The 12,641-nt window shown below is 34.9% G+C and overlaps 1 protein-coding gene across 5 annotated transcripts in view; it reads right to left on the bottom strand.

Annotated features, from left to right (window-relative positions):
• gria4b (glutamate receptor, ionotropic, AMPA 4b) overlaps window positions 1-12,641 on the bottom strand; it is a 118,304-nt gene that overhangs the window by 5,699 nt on the left and 99,964 nt on the right. For 3 of the 5 annotated variants that reach the window (XM_051093946.1, XM_051093950.1, XM_051093947.1), the window contains exons 12-14: window positions 8,394-8,592; window positions 6,170-6,417; window positions 3,009-3,123 (exon numbers count right to left, since the gene is read on the bottom strand). In XM_051093946.1, coding sequence (XP_050949903.1) covers window positions 3,009-3,123; window positions 6,170-6,417; window positions 8,394-8,592 — 562 coding nt within the window. The remainder of the gene's footprint in view (window positions 1-3,008; window positions 3,124-6,169; window positions 6,418-8,393; window positions 8,593-12,641) is intronic. The other 2 variants (XM_051093949.1, XM_051093952.1) reach the window with 1 other exon arrangement.

Here is a 12,641-nt window from a genome sequence, read left to right on the forward strand (position 1 = left end):
CCATCGCTTTGGGTAACGGGCGCATACTGCCACGGCCTGTTCTCTACCAACGCTGGAGGCAATTACTGTTAAACCACAATTATTGGCATATACCGTAGGCAGCAACCTTTTTATATCCCTCTTACCAAAGTACATTTTTGGTTTCAATTTCATTTCATCGCACAACCGTGAACCAATCACAGCCGAACATAATTGTGAGGAGGTGCTGCCTTCTTTGTCTCCTCGGAGGAAATGCTACTGATATATATTTTAAAGAGCAGGTCATATGGGTTTTTGAAAAAGAACTTTAGGTATCCTTCAATGTAAACAGTCTGCAAAGTTGTTAATCAAAAAAGTGCATGATAAAGATACCGTCTCTCAAAAGAACGAGTCGTCATATTTTCGAATCTTCTGTTACACATTAGCATAATCCACGCTTGTCTGCAAAATATGAACAGTCTGACCTGCCCACAAACACTTGTTAGTGTGTTTACATCATGTCGAGAAGACGCTGTGTTTTATGCTGTGAAAGCAAGTTTGTTTTATTTTCATTGCCGAAAGATGATAATGTGAAGAATTGGTGGTTAGAATTAATTTTTTTACATGATACCAAAGCAATACAGTTCAAACCTTTTGTTGTATGCTCGTCATTTTACCGTGGACTGCTTTTTTAATCTTGGCTTTTATATTATTTAGCTTCTAATCTTCTTTATTTGGACTAACGAGCGTCTCTGAACCACAACCTGTAAGTACATCTAGTGCAGCTTTAAGTTTTCAGGTAAACCACAATATGTGAACCCATTATTTCCAAAAAATGTGTAGATTAATGTAGACTGTCGTTGTTCTAATTACTTCGTTTAATAATAAAGAATGTAATTTACACTAAAAAATGCTGGGTTATTATTATTTTTTTTTAACTCAAATGCTGGGTTCAGCCCATTGGGTCATTTTAATGGGTTATTTTTAATATTTTTACCCAGGTGCTGGGTAGTTTTTCTATAACTAAGTTGCTGGGTTATTTTTTTCTACTCAACCGCTGGGTTGAGCCTGTCTCCGACGAAACAACCCAACTGCTAAGTTACAGTCAGTCAAAGTGTGGGCTTTTTGAGTCTTATTGGGTTCTCAGTGCCATATTGGGTTCTCAGTGCCGCTGTATTGCACTTCTTCAACAAAATAAGGGTTTGTATACATTTTATTTAATTGATTTAAGTCTTTACTGTGCTGGAAATGTTATTATTTTACACAACGCAACATAAAACGAGATGTCAGTCAGCTGCGTCAGCAGCAGTTGTTTCGCAGGATGGAAACACTTTTTGCCTTGCATAAAATAAATGGATTTTATTCGTTACTGTACTGAGTTTAATCTTAAAATATGTTCTCTAATGTCAGTACTGTTTGTTTATGAGAGGTTTTTGGAGTCAGTCATGGCATCTTTCAGATGCGGGTGAAATGAAGAGTCGCCGTCTGAAGTTCGCAGTTAACGGTAAAAACTGATTACAGAGAATGGTTGAATACACTAAAATTAAAATTCTACTTTTAAATGTTACATTTTGTATGCCTAAAATGCTTGTTAAACAAGTTTAATTGTATGTAATATTGTAAACTTTTATGTATTCACCTAAATAAATTAAATTTGTCTTGTATTTTGTCCATGTGTTCTTGCTTATTGTTCATCTTTTGATTATTGCTGTTGCCTCTAGTAATTCTGTGTGTTTTTATAAGTTCCAGTCCATTTTAAACCTGCAATATAATCATTTTTTAAACAATAGTTGACTTAAATACAATAACCGAGCATGTTTGGTGTTCTGTTCAATATTTATCCTGAGCTGGGTTGCCAAATAACCCATTTTGGGTTGTTTTTAACCCAGCATTTTTGTGTGTTTGAGTGTAAACATATTTTGGTTTACAAAAAAAAAAAAAAAAAAATGGTGATCATCAGTTAGCCATGTTAGCACTCCACCATTATTGTTTTGTTAAGTGTTTACAGTTTAACAGCTAAACTCTAGCTGTGGGCACGATTCGCTTGCATAAGTGTTAAAACATTTTTATGTCATTGTTTTTTAAAACAGATTGGAGCACTATTATTGTTTTATGTAAAGTTGCATCAGGGTTGCCATGTTTTCACAACAAAACTCATTCAATTGCTACTCAAAACTAGCCCAATTGCATGTCGAGGGGTGGAAAATACACACTTTTTGTCAAGGTTCCCACGGACTAAACATGACGTTATTGGGGTTGTTTCAACCCGTGGACATAAAAAACAACCGTAGACTTGGCAACACAGATGGTAGTGCTTGCTAACTTGCTTAAGTACTCCTCTCTGTGCCAATCACAACAGACTTGGCCAGCTGACCAATCGGAGCAGAGTAGGCTTATGGAAGGGAGGGGTTTACAGACATTTTGCTCAGAGCTGCGATTTTTAAATCATTGACAAATGACTCTAAATGTATATTCTGTGAAAATTACAATGTTTTCTAACCTTAGATGCATTTAAACCTGTTGTAGAGGACTCCAACACAATATCAGAACACGTTAAAAAAAAACATATGACCTGCTCTTTAATTTTGTATTTTCATTTAGATTCAGTTTCAGTTTTGTTAGTTTGTTTTTATTTTATTAAAACTCCTCTGCCTTTGACTCTGGATCGTGTCTTTAATACATAATCATAATGCGACACTGCAGCACCTTTCAAAAGACAATGGATGTTCTCTGCATTCCTATAAAAAATGGAGCTAATGCGCCTCAGGAGAAGAATAACAGCAACTAAAAAACTGGAAGTAAAAAGACGCACTATTTCAAAGGGGAAAAAGTTCCTTGATGGGAACTATGATGAATGGCAGAAGAGAGACGAGGGAATCTCTGCCCAGTATTCGAGGCGAATATTTGTGCTTTGACAGTAATTGCGTTCCTCTCTCTCTCTTCAGGCTAAAACAGGGTCGGGATGAAGGTCACGTATGCGATTGCGCCCCGGCAGATGCTCCCGTTACAGAGGAAACTGTTTACCCGCGTTGGTTGACATAGTGGCTAACCTTCTCACCACCTCCTCCGCTGCCACACTCTCCTTTGTCGTACCACCACTTGTTTTTCAATTTGTCCAACAGGCCTTGTTCATTCAGTTTTAAAACTGCCAGGTTAACTGCACTTCTTGAAACGATAAAACATAGTTTGTCAGTAGCAGCAGTTTGTCATAGTTGAGCAGAATCCAATCAGGTTCAATTAAGAAAGAAAGGGGTGGAAAGCTCTATAGATTAGTCGCCCGTCCCCACCCCACTTCCCCTTGGAAAACACGAACCACGGAGGACAAACCTCTCTTTTCCTATATTCATGTTAATTTACAGTACACCAATCTTATTTGTCTACCCGTGCTATACACCTCCAGATGGAGGAATGGAAAAATCAATACCTGCTCTCTGTTTTAAACCACCCTCCCCAACCCAAGCTACCCTTATTTCTCGTCCTCACTTTACTCCCGCTTTACTATGCACTCAATATTGCTGTGAGATGCGCTGAGGGACCTCATGATATTGAATGCCTGTTACTTTCCCTATATGCTGCTTACAGACAGTTTAAATGAGCACTGAGGGTTTAAGCCTCTGAAAGTGCTGAATGAGTTTGATCCTATTCCCCAGACCCCTGCGTTCCCACCTTTGGCTCAGCCACAGGAGAGCTGGCAATGCAATTCTGCTCCTAAACACCAGATAATACCTTTCCCTGCAGTCCTCAGAATGCTTATCGTTTTGTAGATAATGTTTTATAAAGCAAGCATATCATATAAATTAATGTTGTTTTACAAACTTGTCACAAATAATGGGGTCCAAAAGTCTAGAAGACCAGGGATAATCTTTCAGTTTAGAATTTTCTCACTGAAAATCAGTGTGGTCTGTTTTTTTTTTAAAACATAAACATGAAAGTCTTATTTCTTAGCACATGTGCATGACCATCTGTTTCTCTAGGACATTCAGCATGATATGAAAACATTCATAATCATAAGCCTATTGTGCTTCAATGGAAGCAAGAATATCTGTCCTTTTGAGATGTTAAAAAAATGGAAATTGTGCAAAACATAAAACATTTATAAATCAAATATTTTATAATAATATTTTTTTGTTTTAAATTTCAAAATTTTAGCTTATTTTCAATGATAAAGAATCTTACAGAATATTTACAAAATTTAGTCAAATGCATTTAAATAAATGTATAAATACATTAATACATATTTAGTAAATTACTAAATATTAATATTTAATAATAATAATAATAATAATATACATTTGTTTTCAAAATACCAATTTTTTTAATAACAATAAATAAACAAAGTGCAGAATCTTACATATTTCCAAATTAATAATTTTTGTGAAATTAATTTAAATAAATTAATAAACACATTTATAAACACATTCATACATATTAATAATTATGTAATAAATATTTTAAAATAAATATTTAATGATAATAATAATAATAAATCAAATAATAATCAATAATAATAAATACATAAACGAACAATGTGCAGAATCTTAAATATTTACAAAATTTATAAATTTAGTCAAACAAATTTGAATAAATGAATAAACAGATGAATAAATATTTAAATAATAACTATTAAATAATAATAATAATTTATTAATAGTAATGTTCTTTCAAAATACTGACAATGTTTTAAATATCAATAAATAAATAAAGTGCAGAATCTTTAATATTTACAAAATTCATAAATGTAATCATATACATTTATAAATTATAAATTATAAATATTAATGTCAATAATATTTAATGTCAACAAACAAATAAATAAAGTGCAGAATCTTAAATATTTACAAATTTCATAAATGTAGTCAAATGAATTAAAATAATTTAATAAACTCATTAATACATATATATTTAATAATAATAATAATAATAATAATAATAATAATAATAATAATAATAATAATGTTTTCAAAATACCAACGATTTATGTTTTCAGTAGCAATAAACAAACTAATAAATAAAGTGCAGAATCTTAAATATTTACAAAATGTAGAAATTTAGTTAAATTAATTTAAATAAACTGAATAAAGCACATTAATAAATATTCAATAATAATAATATAAATAAAAATACTTTTGTTTTCAAAATATATCAATTTATGCTTTCAATAATAATAAACAAAAAAAATAAATAAATAAAAATGTAAATAGTTACAAAATTCACAAATGTAGTAAAATGAATTTAAATAACTGAATACATTTAAATTGAATAATTATAATAATGCATTTGTTTTCGATTTTAAACTCTAAATTTTAAATTTCTAAATTTTATAATACAATCAATCCATCAATTAATTAATTAATCAGTTAATCATTAATTAATTTATTTTTTAAGGTGGTCTTAGACTTTTGGACTCCATCATAAAAGGCTAATCTGGCTAATCTATGATCTAGTTAACGGTCAAAATGTATATGATAGGAATGATTCAAGAGAGGTTTATCCTGAATGCAGTTTATCCTGAATGCAACATTAATAAACACACAGCCCACAGGAACAAAAAACGGAACAGGGAAAGAATGTAGTGAGACACATCTGAGCTGAGGAGGGGAAGAGAAAGAAGAGCATTAAGGACACTGTGCTGTAGATGTGACGCTGTGTGAATCTCCTGCACTGATCTGACATCACAACAGCAGGAGAAAAGCCGTTGCGGCACTGGAAGACGCTCTTCCCCCCGGTATCATGAGAAGAGTCAGACAGACCACAGTAACTCCGCAACAAAATGGCTGATCCGGGAGCTACCGTCATCTGTAACTGACTCTTCTCAACCTTTTTTTTAAAACATGGTTCATGGTACTTGTAGTGCATTTTAAATGGCCAGGGAAAAAGATTTGGGAAGCATCAGACCAGGCAGGATATTCACAGGCTTCTCCATTCGTTAAAATTCATAATCATCGTTAAACATCCAGACATTTCATCTCAAAAATTCAGCAGCATTAACATGCATGCATCAGTTTTAAATTACCTGCTTCAGGCTACATAAAAAAACAAACAAATTAAACAGGAAAAAAAAAAAAACAGCACTATGTATACAAGACCTTTAACTGCACACAAGTACACATGAGAAAAGCGAAAAGAAAAAAGAGAAAACTAGAAATAGGCACGCCAGGGAAGGTGGAATACCATAACAACACGTGACATATTGTTATACTACTCCACCCACCTTAACTGTGAGCCCTTAGGCGTCGCCACCCCGTAGCCTTTGGAGTCCAGGTTTCCTCCCACTTTCATGGTGTCGCAGGGTTTGCGCTGCTCCGTGTACTCGTTCATTGTGGACTCCAGCAGGAAGGCGTACTTCCCTTTGGATTTTCGCACTCGTGCCACTCCTTCCGCCGTGGTCTTAGTGAACACCGTGGGCTCGGCCGACTTCATGTAGCTCCACATTTTCTCATAAACGGCGATCTTTGACCTCTGAAAGTTGGGGTAAAGGTGTAGAATGGCAGTGAAGTGTACAGAGGGAGTGCAGAGGGTGCAGATGATTTGTTAGTTACTGAATTAGTTACAGTTGAGACACCATGTGGGACTGTGGGAGATTTTTATGAATGTTTTAACTGTTAATTACGTTAATTAAAGGAGAAGTCCACTTCCAAAACAAAGATTCACATATAATGTACTCACGCCCTTGTCATTTAAGATGTTCATGTCTTTCTTTCTTCAGTTGTAAAGAAATTTTTTTTTTTTTGAGAAAACATTTCTGCATTTTTCTCCATATAATGGACTGCTAAGGTGCCCCTATTTTGTACTTCCAAAATGCAGTTTAAATGCTGTTTCAAACGATCCCAAATGCGGTTGTAATTTCGGTTTAATTTCACTAGATAAGACCCTTCTTCGTCAACTGGGATAATTTACAACTGCATTTGTGATCGTTTGAAACCGCATTTAAACTGCATTTTGGAAGTTCAAACTCGGGGCACCATATCAGTCCATTATATGGAGAAAAATCCTGAAATGTTTCCCTCAAAAAACATAATTTCTTTATGACTGAAGAAAGAAAGACATGAATATCTCGGATGACAAGGGGTGAGTACATTATCTGTAAATTTTTGTTTTGGATTTATACATTGTAAGTGGTTATATACACTACCGTTTATAAGTTTTGGGGTCAATGCTATTCAGCAAGGATGCATTAAATTGATCAAAAGTGACAGTAAAGACATTTGAAGAGTTCAGATGCAAAACCCTCTAAAAGCCACCTCGGTTAAAAATGAGATAATGATACTGAGTGAATGCTCTCGACACATTGTATAAGTCCATCAAATACTTTTACTTCAAACACGCTTAATTCCAGCCTCAGCCCAATCAGAAGTGCCGGTACTTAGGTAGAAACCTATACATAGGAGCCTGATAAAAATGATTATTTTATAGAAAAACTTTAGATGGACTTGGAGGCTTTTGCATCTGAACTCTTCATTTTTAATTTTACAAAATATTCTTTAAAATGAAAGCTGATCTTTTGAAACTTCTAGTCATCAAAGAATCCTGAAAAGAAATGAATCGCTATACATATATATTAAGCAACACAACTGTTTATAACATTAACAGTAAGAAATGTTTTTTTAAAACGCCAATCAGCATATTATAATGATTTCTGAAGGATCATGTCACGCTGAAGACTGGGGGAATGGCAACACAAACAACAACTAAAAATGTGTCATGGGCTACACGCATATTTATAATGGAACCCCGTTTCTGCCATAGAATTTTAAAAAAAAGAAGGTAATTGCGACTTTTCATCTTGCAATTCTGACATTTTTTGTCACGATTGTGGGTTTACATATCACAATTCTGATTTTTTTCTCAGAACTGTGTGATATAAACTCACAATTCCAAGTTATAGAGTCAGAATTACAGGATATAAACTTTTCTCAGAACTGCATATTTGTATCGTGCAATTCTGACTTTTTCTCGCAATTGCGCATTTATATCTCACAATGCTCCAAAAAAAAGTCAAAATTGCGAGATATAAACCTTTTTCTTTAGAACTGCGTGTTTGTATTTCACAATTCTGACTTTTTTCTCACAATTGCACGTTTATATCTCACAATTCTGAGAAAGAAGTCCAAATTCTGAGCATTATCCAAAGATGATTTTAAGTGCTATATAAAATAGTAATGTGTTGCCATTCATAATTTGCCAGTTTTGTAATTATGCATATAAGATCCTAAAGCATATAGTTACATTTTGTTAAGGTTTTAGAACTTGAAAAATTAGTTGTGGACCAAAAAAAAAAAGGACCATATTTTCTTAGCTTTGTTTATGAATCTGTAGGTTCTTTCTGTTTCCTAATACAGCACTTGAAATCTTTTCATTTTGGAGTCATTCCCTTTACCCCCTTAAACAAAACACTGAGCTGCCCTCCCCTCAACCCATTAGCTTTGGCCACTTACCCTGAAGAACTCTTTGGTAGAGCCTGAGTCAAGAGTACCATACGCTATGTCTGTCTGCTTGGCAAGGTCCTCAGCGCTCTCAATGGGCGACACCATCCTCTCCACAGTGAGGAAAGCAGCCAGGTTGGCTGTGTAGGAGGAGATGATGATGAGGGTGAAAAACCACCACACTCCACCCACGATACGTCCAGATAGAGACCTACACCGCCGGAAAGGAAGAGAGTAGAGAGGAAAATGACCATGCAAGGAGGGTTTGAAGAAGTGGTGAATGACAGAGCAATGAAAGAAAGGATAACATTGGTTTAAAAAAAAGAAGGGTAAGGGAGAAAAACATCGGAGAAAAGGAAGTGAGGAAGGCAGGAGGAGAAAAAGAGAAAAATGTTTTGTCAACTTTAAAAAGACAAAATTACTGCTTCAAAACCCCGGGTATTAAGACTTGTGTGTATATTAAGACTAATATAGCGTGTCTCTAAGTCTGAAATATGTAGTAGAAAACCAATGATAGATTTACGTTATTTTGAAAAATCCACTTTGTTTTATACATATTTTAAACTATGGGGGGCACTGTTATTTCAATGACATGAAATGGTTACACTCGGTGAGCTACTGGTGTTACCTGTTGCCTGGTTTACCACAGCACAACTCGGAATAAGCAACACTGTGCCACATTGTACAGTTTTTGGTCGTAATTTTCAGTTGAAGGACAAGAGAAGCAAACTAAGTCTTCACTGCTTTCCTATCAATAAGAAGAAAAGAAAAGAATGGGAAGATGCCTGTGGACAAATAAAAGTTCCTAAAGACCAGCGTCTTCGTTCTCTCCACTTCAGTCCTGATGCTTTTAAGGCTTTTAGTAGAGCACAGCTACTGAAAGAGCTTACAAACGGCAGAGACAAGAAACGCTAGATGCCAGCATGAATTTCACTCGATATCCGGGGTACGGCATTTGGTTTAAGCCTGTGCTTGTATCCATCGCCACCCATAAGCTCTTTCAGTAACTGTGGTCATCGTATCAGTATTTTATTTTCCAAGTTGAGTTAGGGTGAAAATAGCAACATGTAGCGGCAATAATGGTGCCCCCCATAGTCCAAAATATGTATAAAATGATGTGGATTTTTTAAATAACGTGAATCTTTCATGGGTTTTATTTTTTTCTGAGTTGTGTTGTGGTAAAAATAGCAACAAAACGCAACCATTTCACGTCAACAAAATAATGGCGCTCCCCATAGTCCAAAATATTTATAAAATTATGTGGATTTTTTAAATAACATGAATCTTTCATGGGTTTTCTACTACATATTTCAATAAGAGACATCATTTATGTTATATTAAACCATACAAGTCTTAATACCCAGGGTTACCTTTAAAAAATTATTAATTCAAGTTTTAAAAATTATGTCAGTTCAAACCTATATGATGTTATTTTCCTATGTACACTACTGTTCAAAAAAGTTGGGTTTTTGAAAAGAAATTTATATTTTCATTGAGGAAAGATGCATTAAACTGACCAAAATGGACAGTAAATACATTAATAATGCTACAAAAGATTCTATTTCAAATAAATGCTGTTTTTCTTTCTTTTTGATTCGAAGAATTTCTTAAGAAAGCACAACTGTTTTTAACATTGATAATAATAATGTTTCTTGAGCACCAAATAAGCATATTAGAATGATCTCCAAAGGATCATGACTTTTGAACAGTAGTTATATAAAGAAAATATTTTGGAAAAATATTCACATTGACCTTCTCCTTAAAATGACAGTTCACAGTGACATCCTTCAAGTGCCAAAAGAGTAATAATCATCATAAAAAGCTACTTTTTATTTTAATTAACATTCAACCTGCACCACAGATGACATATTCAATGACAACTTAAAATATTATCTATTCATCACAAAAGCATACTTTCAGAATTGAAATTCAGTGTTTTTGTTGTTATTCTTTCCTTTATGAAGCTCTCTCTAAACTTCTTGTTTGGAAAAGAGCTGCATGATGATTCTCATTTTGAATTCACCAGATATAACAACATTCAGATTTGGAACGACATGACGGTGAGTCAACAAACAAACAACAAAACTTTCATTTTTTGCCAGGCAGTAGTTCCTCTATGGTGACCCTACAGAAGCTACTGTAGATCTTCAGCTGCTTACAGTATAAAACACAGCCTGTCAAAACAGTCTTGTGATCATTTAATTGACTCTGTGTAGGTGAGGGTCTCCTCCACCAAGAGGGAGATCTCTCAGACCGGCTGCCATGATGACAGATTGGCTATTTAGAGTGGGCCGTCAGGGACGTCAACCATGAAGGGGGCGAAGTGCTAAAACCCAACGCTGTTTAAATTCTCACCTCACCCTGATTATGCAAACCAGTTTACAGGATGGCGGTGCAAAACGAGCACTGCCAATTTATGCAGGCCCGTCCTTCGTTTTCCACTGTCAAGGAAACATTTCTGTATTAAGACGCAGCGGTTAACATAATTAGCTTTTAAGAACAGACTCAAAGCGGGCTGTCACCCACCTGAGGTTTGAAACGGAGGACATTGTGTAACTTGGAAATCCGCTGCTAAACGCTAACCTGCATGCAGACGCACCATTCAGGCTCGGATCAGATGCGGCGCGGCTCGCGCTAACCGCGGTTAATCGATTTGACTTCATGAGACAAAGCCAATTTAATAAGAGCCTAAATTGAGTGGACACGAAAGCAGTGAGTCACCCCTCGGGCCGCTCGGCCGCCCTGCCGCTTGGCATACAGTATCATTCATAAAGACATATGATCCATGAACAAACAGGAATTCTCTCTGGTCCTCATAATGTCATTTCTTGTAAAACAGATCGTCTGATCACAGCTCAATGATAAGAATCAAACTGTCTCTGTAGATTTCACACAAGCATAAAATAAGCAAACGTATCCCTCAAAGCAGCTCATTATCAAAGCAGCACCATTAGAGCTGCGAAATGGGATGTGCTACTGTCAGTGAAACCCTGCGCATTACTCACTAGCCGCTTTTATGCAGATTTCCCATCGAGAAGGACACATCAGCATGTGTGTATTTGAGCTTGAGAATGTTTGGTGAATTTAAATTACATTCTGGAGGTAGATTTGCGGAGGGAGTCAGAGAGAACGAAAGCGAGACGCATAGAGAGAAAGGAACGGAGAGACCTTGACATGCCGTAGATAAATGGAAAGGTCACTGCCCGCAGCCACAGCGAGCCTCCGGCATTTTATTTATTCATGGCTTCCTCTCGACTGCTCTGATTAAGATTTAATACCTGCAAATCAATTTTGCCATGCATGAGACTAGAGTCATTCACAATCATACTCCACATTACCGATCAAATTGGAAAAATAAAAAAAGCAAGCTCTTACATTAGCCCATTAAAAATACATTCATTCTTATTTGGCAGCAATTTCTATCTCTTGGTCGTTGTCAGATGCAGCATGTGGCGTCTTCACACACCTGGGTGTCTCCGTATGGCATGAACATAAAAGAAACATTAACGTGTTACTGATTATAAAACGTAACTAATTTGCATTACGCTGTAACTTTTTGTCGTTCACTGGAAGTGAGCAAGTGTTTATTCCCTGGACCACAAAACCAGTCATAAGTATCATGGGTATATTTGTAGCAGTAGCCAAAAATACATTGTATGGGTCAAAATTATCAATTTTTTTTTTCAACCGTAAATATATTAAAACGTAATTTTTGATTAGTAATATGCGTTGCTAAGAACTTCATGTGGATAAATTTAAAGGTGATTTTCTCAGTATTTAGATTTTTTTTTGCACCCTCAGATTCCAGATTTTCAAATGGTCCTATTCTAACAAACCATACATCAATGGAAACTTATTTATTCATATATTCGTATATATTCGTTATTATACTCTATACTCTATTCTCTTTCTATTTTATTTACTTTTTTCTTTTTATTATAAAAAAGACCTTCTAACACTAGCATTCTCTATTCTTTTTCTATTCTGTCTACTTGTTTTCTTTTTATTTATTATTAAAAAAACCTCTAACACTAGGGTTCTCTATTCTCTTTCTATTTTATTTACTTGTTTCCTATTTATTTATTATTAAAAAAAAAACTTACTACGTGTACTGTGTTAGATTATCTGAGATACTTGATTTCGACTGCTTCTACTGTCCTGATTCGTAAGTGGCTTTGGATACAACACTGTAAAAAACATTTTGTTGAGTCAGCTTAAAATAATTTGTTACCTGGCTGCCTTAAAATTTTAAATTCAGTC

Source organism: Labeo rohita, chromosome 21 (genome assembly GCF_022985175.1).
Source record: "Labeo rohita strain BAU-BD-2019 chromosome 21, IGBB_LRoh.1.0, whole genome shotgun sequence".
NCBI lineage: Eukaryota > Metazoa > Chordata > Actinopteri > Cypriniformes > Cyprinidae > Labeo > Labeo rohita.